Raw genomic sequence first — 17435 nt, 5'->3', positions numbered from 1 at the left:
AGATATACCATGTTCTTGGATTGGAGGATTGAATATTGTGAAAATGACTGTACTACCCAAAGCAATCTACAGATTCAATGCAATGTCTATCAAGTTACCAATATCACTTTTCACAGAATTAGAACAAAAATTTTTACAATTTGTATGGAAACACAAAAGACACCAAACAGCCATAGCAATCTTGAGAAAGAAAAATGGAGCTGGAGGAATCAGGCTCCCTGACTTCAGATTATATACTACAAAGCTACAGTCATCAAACCAGTGTGGTACTGGCACAAAAACAGAAATATAGATCAATGGAACAGGACAGAAACCCCAGATATAAACCCATGCACCTATGGTCACCTAATCTATGACAAAAGAGGCAAGAATATACAACGGAGAAAAGACAGTTTCTTCAATAAGTGGTGTCGGGAAATCTGGACACCTACATGTAAAAAAATGAAATTAGAATACTCCCTTACACCATACACAAAAAAAAACTCAAAATGGATTAAAGACCTAAATGTAAGGCCAGACACTATGAAACTTTTAAAGGAAAACATAGGCAGAACACTCTTTGACATAAATCGCAGCAAGATCTCTATTGATCCACCTCCTAGAGTAATGAAAATAAAAACAAAAATTAAAAAATGGATCTAATTAAAAAAATAAAAAATGAATCTAATGAAAAATAAAAAAATTAAAAAATGGATCTAATTAAAATTTAAAAAATGGATCTAATTTCTTTTTCCACAGCAAAGGAAACCATAAACAAAACAAAAAGACAACCCTCAGAATGAGAGAAAATATTTGCAAACAAAGCAACCAAAAAGGGATTAATCTCCAAAATATACAAAAAGCTCGTGCAGCTCAATATCAAAGAAACAAACAATCCAATCAAAAAATGGGCAGAAGATCTAAATAGACCTTTCTCCAAAGAAGACATACAGATGGCCAAAAAGCACATGAAAAGATGGTCAACATCACTAATTATTAGAGAAATTCAAATCAAAACTACAGTGAAGTATATCACCTCACACTGGTCAGAATGGCCATCATTAAAAAATTTACAAATAATAAATGCTGGAGAGGGTGTGGAGAAAAGGAAACCCTCCTACTGTGTTGGTGGGAATGTAAATTCGTACAGCCACTATGGAGAACAGTATGGAGTTTCCTTAAAAAACTAAAAATAGAGCTACCATATGACCCTGCAAGCCTACTCCTGGTATATATCTGGAGAAAAACATGGTCCAAAAGGACATGCACCCCAATGTTCACTGCAGCATTGTTTACAATAGCCAAGACATGGAAGCAACCTAAATGTCCGTCGACAGAGGAATGGATAAAGAAGATGTGGTACATATATAAAATGGAATACTACTCAGCCATAAAAAAGGAAGGAAATAATGCCATTTGTAGCAACATGGATGGACCTAGAGATTGTCATACTGAGTGAAGTAAGACAGACACAGAAAGACAAATATCATGTGATATCACTTATATGTGTAATCTAAAAAAACAGTACAAATGAACTTATTTACGAAACAGAAGTAGAGTCACACATGCAGAAAACAAACTTATGGTTAGCAGATAAGGGGGGAAGGATAAATTGGGAGATTGGGATTGACATAGACACACTACTCTATATAAACAGATAACTAATAAGAACCTACAGCACAAGGAACTGTACCCAATACTCTGTAATGGCCTATATGGGAAAAGAATCTAGAAAAAGAGTGGATATATGTATATGTAAAACGGATTCACTTTTCTGTATACCTGAATCTAACACAACATTTTAAATCAATAAAATTTAAATCCAATAAAAATTTAAAAAAAACAATAAAAGAGAATATGAACATTTAATTACCCATTAGCATTTAGGCTAAATATAAGTTTTAAATTTCCATACATGGCTCACGTGATTTTCTTTTATTTCCAGATCAAAACTAACAAGAAGCAATTTTAATTCATCAAATTGTTACTGAATACACCCAACTGTAAAACAAGAGGAAGGAAAACTGCTGTTATTTTGAACTATTTCAGCTGTACCATGGTTAATTTGGAATTTAAATCCGAATTTTTATCAAGCAGCATAAAAACTTCATAAAATAACTTGCTTGTGAGGTTTTTCTCCCTTTAAACATCATTTATTATCTACTGTACTAGGCCATTGGGATACTCAATTGAATAAGATTTGGTTTCAATCATAAGTGATACTATTTATGGGGTTCAATACTTTCCAATATGTTAGTAACTTTCACGGATGACAAAGTTTCCTATTTTCATTAACTCCTTTATCACTTATAGGATTATTTAGGCCTGATTTACAATTCCCAGGTTTCTCCAACATGCCAGTATTCTTTCTTCACTTGAAGAAAAGTGTGATCTCTTTATGATGATCTGATACACAAGATTTAGATTTGGATATATAAATTTATGTATTTTATGAGATTTAAAATATGATTCAAGCTATAGAAAATGCTGACGTTCTGTTAAGGTTTGTGTTCCCCCTTCAGTTTTGCAGCTTTTTATTGATTTCTATTACATCTGGCATTGCATACAAAATTAATGTTTTCTCTAAGTGTGGTTGTATATAATCTTTTTTGATAGAAAAAAATGTACCTTATTTTTCTTGACTTTTTTTTTTTTTTGCAGTATGCGGGCCTCTCACTGTTGTGGCCTCTCCCGTTGTGCAGCACAGGTTCCGGACGCGCAGGCTCAGTGGCCATGGTTCACGGGCCCAGCCGCTCTGTGGCACGTGGGATCTTCCCGGACCAGGGCACGAACCCGTGTCCCCTGCATGGGCAGGTGGACTCTCAACCAATGAACCACCAGGGAAGCCCAACTTTTATGTCCTATGTAGTTTAACAGATACTACCTTATTTGCTGAAATTCTAGACACCTTGATATTCTAAGCCTACCTAGAAAAACACTCAACTTTAACATACAGTTTAAAAGGGTGATATAATAGGGTAAGGCACAACATGTTTTCTAGAAGATGACTGCTTAAGTATTAGAGGCATTTATGGGTTGCAGATCTCCCAAGTGTGAGGCCAGGGCCCAGCTAATAACCAACAGCAACTACTACTTATTAGCTGATTTCTAAGGCTCAGGAAATGCTAAAGAGCTCTGTAAATGACACCTTTTTTGGCCACTAGTGCCCTGCTAAACTGTAAATCCAAAGGCCTTTTCGTGGTCATCCTTGTACATCACATTTTAATATCATCAATATTTTCTGATCACATTTTAGCACTCTTTCTTCTCCCTCCTTACCCCTGTCAAACTCTATTCACACTCTCCTTCTTGTAGGGCTCATTCAGTTCTTGATCTCTTAGCTCTTGGAGGACTTTCAAACTTGCTTTGGTTTTATTACTAAACTTATGTTTCATAAATGTTCCAGCTTGTTGTCTTACTAGCATTATTAAAGTAATGACTCTAAAGTATCTTAATATCCAAACCAGCTTACTCTCCTGATTACCTATCTCTATGAAAATTGGTAGAGAAAAGAATGATTCTTCTAGTTATTCAGAGGCAAGTTGTTTTTTGTTTTTTTTTTTTTAATCCTTCTATTGTCAAACCAACCAGTACATTTACTGATTATTTCTTTGCAAAGTTTCTCCCAACTGTCCCTCCAATTATTGATGTAGTTAGCTCATGCTCACACCACCTCATGTCCGACCTGTCTCCTGACTGGTTTCCATCCTTAGGAGATCGAGTATTTCAAAACTGTTTAAATCTACCCTTTTTTTTTTTTTTAATTGGGGTATAGTTACTTTACAATGTTGTGTTAGTTTCTGCTGTACGATGAAGTAAATCAGCTATATGTATATATATATCCCCTCCCTCTTGGACCTCCCTCCCACCACCCCCCATGCCATCCCATCTAGGTCACCACAGAGCACCAAGCTGAGCTCCCTGCCTTATACAGCAGGTTCTCACTAGCTATCTATTTTGCACACAGCAGTGCACATACGTCAATCCCAATTTCCCAATTCATCCCACCCCTGTGTCTACAGGTACGTTCCCTATGTCTATGTCTCTATTCCTGCCCTGCAAATAGGTTCATCTGTACCATTTTTCTAGATTCCACCTACATGTGTTAATATATTTTTTCTCTTTCTGACTTACTTCACTCTGTATGACGGACTCTGGTCCATCCATCTCAACAAATGACCCAATTTTGTTCCTTTTTATGGCTGAGTAATATTCCATTGTATATATGAACCACATCTTCTGAAATCCACCTCTCTTTTGGTATGAAAATCTCAGGCATCTCAGAGATTCTAATAAACTTCCCCTGACTTCCTATTCCATGTCCCAGAAGCATTACCTTCTGCATATCCCATCAGACCAGAAGATTTTGTTTTACTTTCTGAAGTTAATTTAAAACAGTACAGTTGGCCCTACATATCCATGGGTTCTGCATCCATTCAACCAACTGTAGAAGCCACAGAAATGGAGGGCTGACTGTACCATGTAATTTTCTACACTATAAGGGACTTGAATATCCTCGGATTTGGGTATCTGGCAGTAGCTGGTGGGAACTGGTGATGGTGGGGTGATCCTAGAACCAATCCCCCGTGGATACCTAGGGACTACTACTGTATCTACAAAGCTGTAGGAGTTAAAGCCTGTGTGGAAGTACATGACCTTCTCTGAAGGAGTTGTTCATGCAACTCAGAGGATAGGATAAATTATATATGAACTCAGAGGTAATATGACAAAAAAATCTAAACACTTTAAGTACATACTTTGGTTTCTTTCTTGCCATAGTTGCCTATTATCCTTCTATATTTTACTTTTTCATTACTAAATTAATCTAACCACATAGCAGAAAATTTGGAAAACAGGTAATAAGATAACCTATTTTCTGACTTTAACACAACCATTATCATCATTTTGATATATTTCGCTCTAGTCTTATTTTTTTTTAAATGATCATACTGTACAACATACTGTTCTGCTTTTTTCTCCTAACAGAATCTTCATAACTCCCATTTTATTGGCTGTGTAACATTTCATAGAGTTTTATTTAGGTGATTTCTGGGAAAGTATTTGTTTGTCTTATAAAGGGAATAAATAATGTTATCATAAGTCTGAATAATTATTTCTTTGTTTTATTAGCTAGAAGTTCCTGATTTGTTTGATTTCAAACCATCCTACCTCCCTTTCACTATACCAGCACAGCCTTCTTTAAGAGTAGGTTTTTTTGATATCTTTAAAAAAATATTTTACGTTAGAAACTAAAAACTTCATCATAGGTAAAAAACTTCTGTTCCTAGATAATGCAGGTGAGGTGGGAGCCATTTAAACATTCCTTTTTGGTACAGGAGTCTTCCTGTATCACTTATTCATGCGTGTGCTTCAAGCATATGCGTTTTTTTAACCAAACAAATGGTGAATTTCTGATATCACTCTGACTTCCTGGCTGTCAGTCACTTCCCTTGCCTTGGTTCAAAAGGAGTGGGAGGGGTGGTAGATGGAGGGCAGGATGCAATTTACAGACATAGTCAAATGTATAGGAAAATGCATATTTTTATATATTAATATTCATAACCTTATTCAATGCCATCTGTTTGGACTCATAAGCAGTCTTGTTTTTTGATAATACCCAGCTAAAAATACATCAAGTTTTAAAAAGACAGTGTGGGCTATTTCTTTAAAATTTACTGATCCATTGAAAAAGTTTACTGATATACTCACCTAAAGTTATTAAAAATAGGGGAGAAATAGTTATGTTTAATTGACTATATCCTATATTCTGCACATTGAAAAAATACAAACATGTAAGTTAAATGTCTATGTTTATGGTTAGCACAATTAAAAAAAATCTTTAAGTAAAGCTACTAATAACTTTGTTACAAGCAAAGCACTTCATCATACAAAACACACAATAATAAAACAAATATCTTCAATTTGGAGGATCCTAACCAGGGATTAAGGGAGGTCTGTGAGCCTCCTGAGAATTATATATTGCATATATACTTCTTTCCCTAGAGAGAGACTTGCAAAGGGATTTGTCATTAATCCAGCTAATCAAGTCCATAAACAAATTAAATTCCTGTATCCTAACACTTGACTATTTGCATTAAAGACTATAAATCAGGCCCCAGAAATTTGCTCAAAATCAAAGTAATATTCAATGTAATAAAACTAAAATACAGTACAACAGAGATTCATGTTGAAATTTTCATCAAATAACACTAGCAAACTTCCTGCTTTAGTTGTCATGGGACACGTCTCTATGACACTGAACAATGAGTTGATTTAGTCAGCAAAGCAAAAAGCAGCAAAAACAAGACCAAACAAGTCCAGTGAAAAGACTGAGATTATACAATAATTTCCTGTGCACTTACTCTGTGCCTGATACTGTGCTTTACTCACATTGTGTTATTCACAATAGCCTTGTGAGATGGTTATAATCATCATCCTCATTTTACAAATGAAGAAACTGAGGCCTCTGGAGGTGGTAATATGTCACCTGCATTTTGAGGAACAGGCTGAGGTGTTTGTTGGTAGAATGAAGGAAAAGCAGGATGGGAGTGAACTTTGGACTCAGGTAGTGGTCATCTGGACCACTTTTCCATCTGACACCAAAATCCTTTTAATAATAACCCTGACAAATGATGAAAGAGCCATATATGCTTTGGAAGTTCTGAACTTGATTTATTGTGTAGAATCTTATGGAAAACAGAGATTCATAACAGATGCTACTCTTTGGAATTAAGATATAAACAAAAATGTTTTTTAATATTCAAGTAGTTTGAAGAGATCAGGTTAATTTCTTCAATATTTTTGTTCTACAGTGTGGATATACATAAAAATGTCATGATAATTACTATTCGGTATTCTCTAGAAAAGCCTCAGTAGACATCCTTGTTTTTGCATGTTACTCCTGCAAACAGGAGTCCCTTAAATTCAAACTATAATTTAAACACACGTCATAAATTGCTCCTTATTGTATTAAAGAAGTGACCACATGCCATGTATAATACTAGGACAGGCATCTTTTAAATCAGTAATAGCTCTGAAGACACTAAAGTTACTTTTAGATATGGGGAATTAATATGACTAGGTCAGAGAGATGGGGAGACTTTCAAAGACAAAAACAATCTTACCAAAGTCGGCAAATGCTGACTGTCCAACTACCATCATATTTTGAGGTTTTTCAAATACAGTACTGAGAGAGAAATTTCCATCCTGTTAAAGGCAGAAAGTTTTGGATTAGACCATCATAATCCATTCATTTGTCAAGTGTGAAACAAAGCATTTTAACTAAAGCAGAAAAATAAATAATTTAAGACTTTTGTTGTACTGCAAAAAATTATCCCAATTTTCTGTTCCACTTTTCTCATAAAATGAAAGAAACTGCTGTGAGTTGAAGACGTGCATCTGGAGTGCTTTCCTTGCTGTCAATTCAGGTATGGTATGTTTTACTAAATCATCATCATAATTTCAGACAGAATGAGTGTCTTCTACTTTCAAGTACTGTGGAAGGTTTGGGGAATATAAAGAAGCCCAAAACATAGTTCCTACCTTCAAAGAGCTTACAGTCCAGTTGGGAGATAAAATGTAAGTCAGGAAAACAGAATTTCTGAAGGTAACATATAAGTGGTATAAGTAGGAAAGACACTATGTTTTACAGATTTCAAGGAAGAAGATTCTGTTGGAGGTTAATTAAGAACAGATATTCAAATGAAATGAGAATTACATTCATCCTTAAATGGCCCATTCATTATCAACCCAAGTTTATGTATCAATCAGAAAGGGAGCAAAGGAGTACAACAGCTGCCAAGTACTAACCAGAGGTGGATAAGCTAAACAAAAAAGGAGAACCCATTAGAGATCATTTGTTTCAGTTACTCTTACAAAAATGGAATGTCTGGCTTACAAAAATAATATACATTTCTTTAAATTATTGCCTTTCTTTTCTATAACTTTAGATTACTACACAAGAAAAAAACCCCAAAACTCTGCATTTGGGTTTTGAGCTCTCAGCTTTAGAGCTCTCTTCTTATCACTGATTTCTCTATTCACTATTTGATATACTGACCCTGATTCCTACATACTTTGTATAGGATACCTATATATTTTAAGATATTAAACAATTTTAAAACACTTTTCTTCTTTGTTTCTCTAAGGATACTGCATATCTGCAAGTTAGTTTCTTAAGAAATCATTTCTAACATTTACAGAGAAATGCATTGCTACACTGATAGCATGAAGACTACATGCTTGAGAACATGAATAAGTAAAATTTGCCTTGTGACAGGCAGTTTTCCAACCATTTTAATACACCATCATCCACATGCAGAAACATGTTTCTCCTACCTACCATTATTAAAGTATCTGATATATTTTTGAATGATTTTTCTACGGAAATCTTATTTACTTGTCTTAAAACTTAGGATTCCCCTCCAGTCTTACTTAGTACCTGAAATTACACTAGAGATGCATCAAAATTGCCAAATTTCTGACAAGTGTCAAGTGAATTTGCATTCTAGAAAGATTACAGCATCGGGTACAAAGTGGACATAATTATTCTTGAATGAATGGAAAAATCTCTCTTAAAATACATCAGCCTCATCTAACATAAAGCTGAACATCAACCTATTAAATGACTCAAGTGAATGAATTACCCCAGTGAAGTTCTGTTAAACTCAATAAAATATATTTAGAAATGTTTCCAGATACAGGCATACTTTAGAGATACTGCAGTCCAGAACACCACAATAAAGTGAGTATTGCAATAAAGCAAGTCACAGGAATATTCTGGTTTCCCAGTACATATAAAAGTTATTTTTATACTATACTGTAGTCTATCAAGTGTGCAAAAGCATTATGCCTAAAAAAATGTGCATACCTTAATTAAAAAATACTTAATTGCTGAAAAAAAGTGCTGTCATCCTAAGCCTTCAGCAAGTTGTAATCTTTTTGCAATAGTAACATCAAAGATCAATAATCACAGATCATCATAATAAATATAATACTATGGAAAAAGTTTGAAATATTGTCAGAATTACAAAAAGTGACACAGAAAACAAGAAGTGACCAAATACTGCTGGAAAAATGGTGCTGATATACTTGCTTGATACAGGGCCGCCACAAACCTTCAATTTGTAAAAAAAAAAAAAAAAGCGCTCTCTGTGAAGTGTAATGAAGTGCAGCACAATAAAACAGGTATGCCTGTATAACTTCATGATGCATCTCCACCAAGAAACACTGAATACTCCCCAGGTGACAGCCTCCCATTTCTAAGATGCCACATTCACCATGAATCTCAGTATAAGAAGAACAAAACCCTCTTCTAACTGTAAGAAAAACAGAATCATATATTCTTGCTACAGTGAGAGCGTGCAGAATACATTATATATATGACATAATTGGGGGAAAAGATAACACTTTATTGAATTTATCTTTCCATCATTATCATTGCTTATTCTTTACTCCATTTGGCAGTACAAACCTATAGGACTTAATTTCAGTGTCATGTACATATTTAGTATTTGATTAAAATGATTCAATAAACTTAATCATCACGATGTTATTACTCTTATTAGATGACATATTTTAAAGTGATGCATGCCTACACTTATTTTCAAAGATGAAGCTGCTTTGTACCTATTTAATGTAGGAAAGACAAATGTGATCAATAAACTGAGAGAGTAGAACAGTCTGGTAGAAAGGGAAGTAGACATGTAGTTAGATGACGTGGTTCTAGACCTTTCATTGATAAGTTGTATCACTTTGGAACAGCCACTTACTGCTCTGGGTCTCTGTTCTTCAACTGTTAGAAGGGGATAAATGTACTGTGTACTTGCAGGGTTCTAGAGAGGATCAATGGAATGAAACATTAGGAAGAGTTCTGCAAAATGTAAAGTTATCAGGCACTTTTAAGGTATTTTTATAATGTCAGTCCTGTGCTTCTGAGCTGCAAGTACTCTTTTCATGGCCTGCTATTTGAGACCACTCCACTCTGTCCCATTCATTACCATGCTGTTCTTACTTGCCTTCATTGTAGTCCTGCAATCCAAAATTGGGCCAACCCACTGCTACAATTATAACTATGTCTTTTACCTTTTCTTCCACCTGCTTGGTTTCTGGAATGACTGTGCAATGACTTAAGGGTCCAAGTTTTAGAGACAGATTTCCTAGATCAACTCCCAGCTCCACTGTTTCCTAGCTTAGAGGTCTGAACAAGTTAGTTCTAATGTAAGCATCCGTTTACTTAACTCTAAAATGAATTTTTACAAGGTTTTTGTGAGGATTAGTAAAATAATCCATATAAAGTGCTTATTAGCTCAGTATATGCACAAATATGTATGTAGTTAACATTATAATTGGTAGTAGGAACGCTAGTATTAATACTATTATTTCTGCTACCCACCATTGAAGCAGCTAACACACTGCCATTGACAAGGGATTTGCCATTTTCTGCTTGAATTCCAGCCACAGGTGCTATGTTGTAACAAGTATCTTTACATGGAGGACCACCTATGCTTTGGCCTGCAGGTTTTAATATTTACTATTAAAACTGCCATATTTATAATGTTAAAAAATGATCAGGAAGCAACATAGGATGACTATCATGTGTCTACATCTTTATTTGCATAAAGCAATGGTTCTTGACCAGAGGTGATTTTGTTTGCCAGAGGACACTGGGCAATATATGGAGACATTTTCATTGTTACAATTGAGAGGCAGCTTCTAGCATCTAAGTGAGTAGGGGCCAGGGGGGATACTGCTAAACAACATACAATGCACAGGACAGATCTCCACATTAAAGAATCATCTGGCCTATGGCCAGTAGGCACATGAAAAGCTGCTCAACATTACTAATTATTAGAGAAATGCAAATCAAAACTACAGTGAGGTACCACCTCACACAGGTCAGAATGGCCATCATTAAAAAGTCTACAAATAACAAATGTTGGAGAGGGTGTGGAGAAAAGGGAACCCTCTTGCACTGTTGGTGGGAATGTAAGTTGGTACAGCCATTATAGAAAACAGTATGGAGGTTCCTCAGAAAACTAAAAATAGAATTACCATATGATCTAGCAATCCCACTCCTGGGCATATACCTGGACAAAACTATAATTCAAAAAGATATATGCACCCCTATATTCATAGCACCACTATTCACAATAGACAAAACACGGAAACAACCTAAATGTCCATCGATAGATGAAAGTATAAAGAAGATGTGGTACATATATACAATGGAATATTACTCAGCCATAAAAAAGAAACAATGCCATTTGCAGCAACATGGATACAACTAGAGATTCTCATACTAAATGAAGTAGAGTCAAAAAGAGAAAGACAAATACTATGAGATAGCACTTATGTGTGGAATCTAAAACATGGCACAAATGAACCTATCTACAAAACAGAAACAGACTCTCAGACATAGAGATCAGACTTGTGGTTGCCAACGGGGAGTGGGGGAGGGAGAGGGATGGACTGGGGGAGTTTGAGGTTGGTAGATGCAAACTATTACATTTAGAAGAGATAAACAATAAGGTCCTACTGTATAGCACAGGGAACTATATCCAATCTCCTGGGATAAACCATAATGGAAAAGAACATAAAAAAATGTATATATATGTATACTGAGTCACTCTGCTGCACAGCTGAGATTGGCACAACATGGTAAATCAACTATACTTCAAAAAAACTCCAAAAAACAAAAACAAACAAAAAAAACAAAGAATCATCTGGCCTAAAATGGCATTAAGTGACAAGATTGAAAGTTTCTAAGGATGGTGGGTGTTGTCCATGGGTCTAGCTTTGCCATTCCCCTCTTAACTCTTTCCCTTCATGATACTTATCTATTCTCTTCCTTGAGTTTCAGTCCTACATTTCTAACCATTTCATTGATATGTCTCTTATCTAAAACAATTTTTTTTCCTGCCCCAAATTAGATCTTCCTTTGTCTTTTCTGTTACCCTTGCATTAACGGTCATTCTGTCTTCTCATACCTATCCCTTCTTGTCTATTCCCAACATTCTACTCCTTTAATCATCCACCTCTTTCCCAGGATATAGATTCTACCTAAGTCATCCCCCCACCTCCAGATTTCCCATGCTAACCTATCTGATATGCAATAGCCAGACTAACTGCAATAATGAAAGCTCTATTTATCTCATGCTCAGTCATAAAACCTTTAGGACTTAAGCTTCTCAATAAATTTTTAAAAGATCAAATTACTTAGTTTAGGAGTCAAGACCTTTGCTGATCTTGTCTAAACCAATTGTTCTAATCTAACCTTCCAGTATCTTTTCATATTCTGGCCCAAACCAGCCACTTTCTACTCTACGTCCTGTGTTTCCCATGCATGCCCTTGCCCTCTTCCTTCTTCTCACTTTCAACCACTAAAATCCTGCTCATCTGTACCAGCCATTTCAAATACACATCTTCCTTGAAGCCTTCCCGGATGATCCTGGGTGGTCCAAATGGAAGCAACTGCTCTGTCTTTTAACTCCTTGCAGCATGAGGTTTGTACCTCTCATCATACCAGTCAGAGTTGCCTACACTCACATCTTAGCCCTCCTCCTCGTCTTCTGTCGACTTCTGATCTCCCAGAGCACCTACCATGGGGCTGTGCCCAAACTACCTAAAAAGATTTGCTGCAGCGCATATTCTTCTATTAGCTAATATGGTTTTATAGGGTTTGAGGGTTTTTTTTTTGTCAATTAGTGTGTTACTGTGAATTGTTTGCCCAACTTCTAATTAAAAATGATCCTCCCATTTTACAAAACCTACACTTTATCTGAACAAGTTAATTTTGAGTCTACATTCCCCTTACTTTGTACTAATGACTTTTATATTATTGTTAACGTGAGTACCTTATTGACCCAGCTGTTTTACCACATGAAAAACCCTTAGTCTCTACTGTCAAATAGATAATTTATTTTCTTTAAAGAAAACAAGAAAGGTAAAAAAAGAGTCCAATCAAAATCGAGTCTCTTCATGAAGATTTTTCTCCTATTGAGTTGCTTCACTTTATGACCTTTAAATCAGCCTAGGTTGAGAGGAAATAATATACCCAAAAGTAGTCTGTAATTTTATATATATATATTATATTTATTTATAATGAGGCTTTTCTCCCCCTGATGGATACTAGTTTGTTAATCAAAATGATTGATTTTCTCATTTTCTAATACCTCAAGATTCACTTGAAGTATTGTTTTCAAGGCTACCTGAAAACGAGTATCCTCCACTAGTGGAAATTTTCATTTATGGTAATCATTAAAAATATAACTGTATTTCTATCATCAGAAAAACAAATACAACTATATTAAAAAATATTGTACATTAAACAAAGATAAATCTTTCTGGTTTAGATGTCTTTCTTTTTCCTTGCCTCATAAAAAAAAGAAAAAAGGATCAAATTGCTTAGTTTGGAAGTAGTTAGTAGTATTTAAAAGCCCTAATCTTGTCTAAGCAAAGCTCTTGCCCAATCCTAGTTTCCTTCCATGAAGAAATCTGAGTCATGACTCTTCTATAAGAGATGGCTGATAATGAGTCTTCTTCCATGAGCCTGCACTTTACATTTTTAAAAATCTGTTTATTTTTCACGAGTATTTTAACAAAAATCTACAAAATGCTATGGGTTTAATTTAGATTGAATAAAAGACAATCTGGAGTAAACAGCTGGGAAACCAAGTGATCTCAAATTAAAATTTGGTGTGTAATGTGTGCCAGGTATTTTACACACATTGTTGCATTTAATCTTCACAAACAGTCTATGAAGCTGACATGACACTCTTATACCTGTTTTCCATATGAGGAAAGTGAGGTTTAATACTCGACCATTATTTGATGAATGTCACTCAGTTGGCCAATTTGGCTTGTCCTCAAATCCTGTCCTCCATTATGTACCTATAATTCAACTTTAAAAATCTGGGTAGTCTATTCTTCATTAATTAGTATTTCATATAATCTACATCAAGCTAAAAATAAAGTAAAACCATGACGTCAGTTTGGGAATATTCTACTTGCAATTAAAAAACTATATTGCCTCGTCAACTTGCCAGTAAATTTAGTATCTGTTGTTCTTATTTTTGTATATACGCCTGAAGGCAAGTAGGAAAAATTAGTCTTTTAAAAGGGGTTTTCTTCATCAAACCATCATGCTGACAACTTAAGTGACAGGCATCTCTCTCAACAGCTGACAGCCTAGCAGGGGCCCTGTTAACATGCGCATTAGGGAAGACTGATTGGTTTAACTGGCAGGTCATGCCTAAAAACCTGCAGAGAAATTGATGCTGAAAGAATCATTTCCTTCAGCAATATTCAGCAGTTTGAATGCAGCAATGCAACCAAAAGCTCTTAAAGTTGTCCTATTTATGTTGAAACCAACCGACCAAGTGATTACTTTCATTTTACTTTCTAAGACTGTGTGCTTTTTTTTACTGAAAGCCATCATTTAAAAATGCTTCAAAGAAAAGATTTCTTACCAAATTTTTCCATATCTCAAACTGGAAGGTACTAGAGGCAGACAATGTCGTGAGGAATAAATCTAGGAGGAAAATAAGAGAATTGTAAGTTCTGTTACTGATGTGTACATTTAAAAACAGGAAGAAGTACAATACATAAAAATAGTTTTAATACAGTTGTACTTAAATGTATTTAAAATTATATATATATCATATATATATACTTTTTTGTACATCGAATGATGTTTATTGATAGTTTACATGATTCAGATCTAAGTGTCATCAATGGTGGGTAATGTGACCCTCTTACAAGATCAAGGATGAATGCTACTGTTGTTTTTTTTTTTTTGGCTGCACCATGTGGCATGTGGGATCTTAGTTCCCTGACCAGGGATTGAACCTGTGCCCCCCTGCAGTGAAACTGTAGAGCCTTAATTAAACACTGGACCACCAGGGAAGTCCCTAAAATTACATTTTAACGAGAAGAAAGAAATCAAAGAAAAGAATGCAGATGACCCTGTATTAGTACAATTAAGGAAAATGTATTTAAAGGAAGCATTTAGTATTAGTCCTTCAAAAGCATTTTTTATTTTTAAGAACAATTATGTGTACTACTTTTTTATCTTACACATTTTAATTCTAAGGTAGGCTACATTTTTAAAAAAGATATTCTAATCATAATCACATTTTGCTTTCTCACCCTAAAAGCAACACTTACCTATATATCATAGTCAGGTTTCATCATGATTTTAAATAACAGTATTACAGCATCCACAATCTTTGGCACTCATGTTAAGTGAACAATAAACTGTATTTCAAATTTTAATAGAATTGTCTTCATATATTCCAACTAAAAAAGTTTTATTAAAAAGTGCAAGAATTTTAATAAAATTTTTTGAAAAACAGTAGGTTGACAGTCAAATCAAACAACCTATTAATCCAAAAGCCAGGTAATCTGCAAGTCTATTCTAGTAGCAGCATTTACTATGTTTGATAATGGCAATTTTACTTAATAAATAGAGAAGTTTTAAAATGATGAGCTGACTCATAGGAATATTAAAATGACGTTACTATTTTGCGCTTTAAAAAGATGAACGTGGTATAAAGACCACAACTACCTTTAAGAAAAGTTTTTTTTTAAAATCCCATTAAATGTGTTTAGAAAACTATCATTGATATGTTAATGTTTTCTGTAAAGGCTTCATGTTAATTTAATGAAGCTAATTTATGTAATAATTACAATAAGAAAGATTTTCATAGAATCCTAGGAAAACTAAGTAACCTGTTCACTTTTATTATTAGTTGAACTCAAAACTAAGTGGAACAACTGTCGATGTCAATGTATCAAATATCTCTGCATTTATTTTCACCACACTAAAGATGGATATAGAAATGTAGTCTTTTACTAAGATAATTTCTTTAATCTGTCAAACATATACTCCCAATGAAGTGTTTATTTCCATACTCCTCTAGGAAAACTCCCAAACAATATCTGCGATTTATGTGATGATATACCTACAACCAATCTTCTCTCCTTCGCCCATGTATCCTTCACACTGCCATCAGCATGATTAAAAAACAAAAGTGCAAATTTGATCTCATTTCTTCTCTTCCAGGATATAGGAATAATCTCATCATCTGTCAGGTGAAAGCCTACCTACCTACATTTCCAGGCTCATTTTTTGCCACTGCCATGATGTTTGTTGATTCTATTTTCACAGCTTCACTGGCTATTTATTAAGACTTTGAAAAACAGTCAAGTGACATGAGGGATTGTAAGTACCTTATAAAACAGATTTTAAAAAAATTTCATTTCATCATTCAATTATATAAAGAGGTTATAGAAAAATAAATAATTCATTATGCGGAGAAAGAAAATTAGAGACAATTAATTATTAAAAATTCAATATGAAGAATCATGCCTCAGACTTTGAATGAAATGAGAATGAAACAACAGCTAGAAAAAAATTTTAGTCAACAAAGCGATAAAGTTCTTACCCTCCCACATGCCACGGGGCAACTGGGCCCATGTGCTGCAACTATTGAGCATGTGAGCCACAACTAGAGAGCCCGTGAGCCACAACTACAGAGCCTGTGTGCTCTGGAGCCAGCACGTCACAACTACAGAGCCCGCTCACTCTGGAGCCCGTGCGTCGCAACTAGAGAGCCCACGTGCTGCAACTACTGAGCCCCTGCACCACAACTAGAGACAGAAGCCCATGTGCCACAACGAAGAGCCCACGCATCACAACGAAAGATCCCACGTGCTGCAACTAAGACCCGACACAGCCAAAAACAAATAAATAAATATTTAAAAAAAAGAGTAATGTACACAATAAAACGAAAGGAAATGTACTCAATAAAACTAATGGATGCTGTGACATGCCACTGAGATCCCTCACAGAAATGAAGGGCTTATTCCCTCAGCTGCTGGAAATGCTGCTGGCAGACAGCCCTAAGAAACCAGCCCTTTGGAGGACAGTTTTGGCTGAAGAGTACTACCTTGCCAAAGATTGTGACCTTTTCTGTGCTAGCCTGCATTCAATAACTAGTCAGTTCAGAGGAATAAAGACTAGACCCCCTCACCACAACTCAGGACAACTCTGCAGGGCCATTCCACATTCAGAGGTCCCAAGGTCAGCTGAGGCTTCTACTGACACTGAATCATAGTCCAACTTTTCCCTTCCACTCGTACTGACTAGAGCACTCCCTAAAACAAACTTCTTGTACACTCATCTCCATCCCAGAATTTTCTTTGCAGGGAACCCAATCTACAACAGTTAATACCAAAAGTGATCTGAGAAAGCAGACACTAAGATTTTGGAGTTGGATCACCTATCATGGTACTGGCAATAAAGATTCCTTCACTGGGGGTAAGCAGTGCACAGACAGCCACACTGTCTTTTACTGATGCTGTCTTGGGTAGTATTCTGGTGGAAGGGAATGTTCCACTGGGTGTGATACTTGAGGCTTTTTGAGAAATATTAGATAAACACTAACTATAAGGAC

General features: G+C 35.3%; 1 protein-coding gene across 1 annotated transcript in view; it reads right to left on the bottom strand.

Moving 5' to 3' along the window:
• ITFG1 (integrin alpha FG-GAP repeat containing 1) overlaps positions 1-14516 on the bottom strand; it is a 168961-nt gene extending 154445 nt beyond the window's left edge. Inside the window, exons 1-2 of the mRNA XM_024752052.1 lie at positions 14448-14516; positions 7104-7185 (exon numbers count right to left, since the gene is read on the bottom strand). Of these exons, the coding sequence (XP_024607820.1) occupies positions 7104-7140 (37 nt within the window). The 5' untranslated portion in view covers positions 7141-7185; positions 14448-14516. The remainder of the gene's footprint in view (positions 1-7103; positions 7186-14447) is intronic.
• Between the last annotated feature and the right edge of the window lie 2919 nt (positions 14517-17435).

This window comes from Neophocaena asiaeorientalis, unplaced genomic scaffold, assembly GCF_003031525.2.
Source record: "Neophocaena asiaeorientalis asiaeorientalis breed wild unplaced genomic scaffold, Neophocaena_asiaeorientalis_V1.1 scaffold331, whole genome shotgun sequence".
Lineage (NCBI taxonomy): Eukaryota > Metazoa > Chordata > Mammalia > Artiodactyla > Phocoenidae > Neophocaena > Neophocaena asiaeorientalis.
The sequence above is the reverse complement of the archived record's forward strand: the minus strand, read 5'-3'. Positions and strand labels throughout refer to the sequence as shown.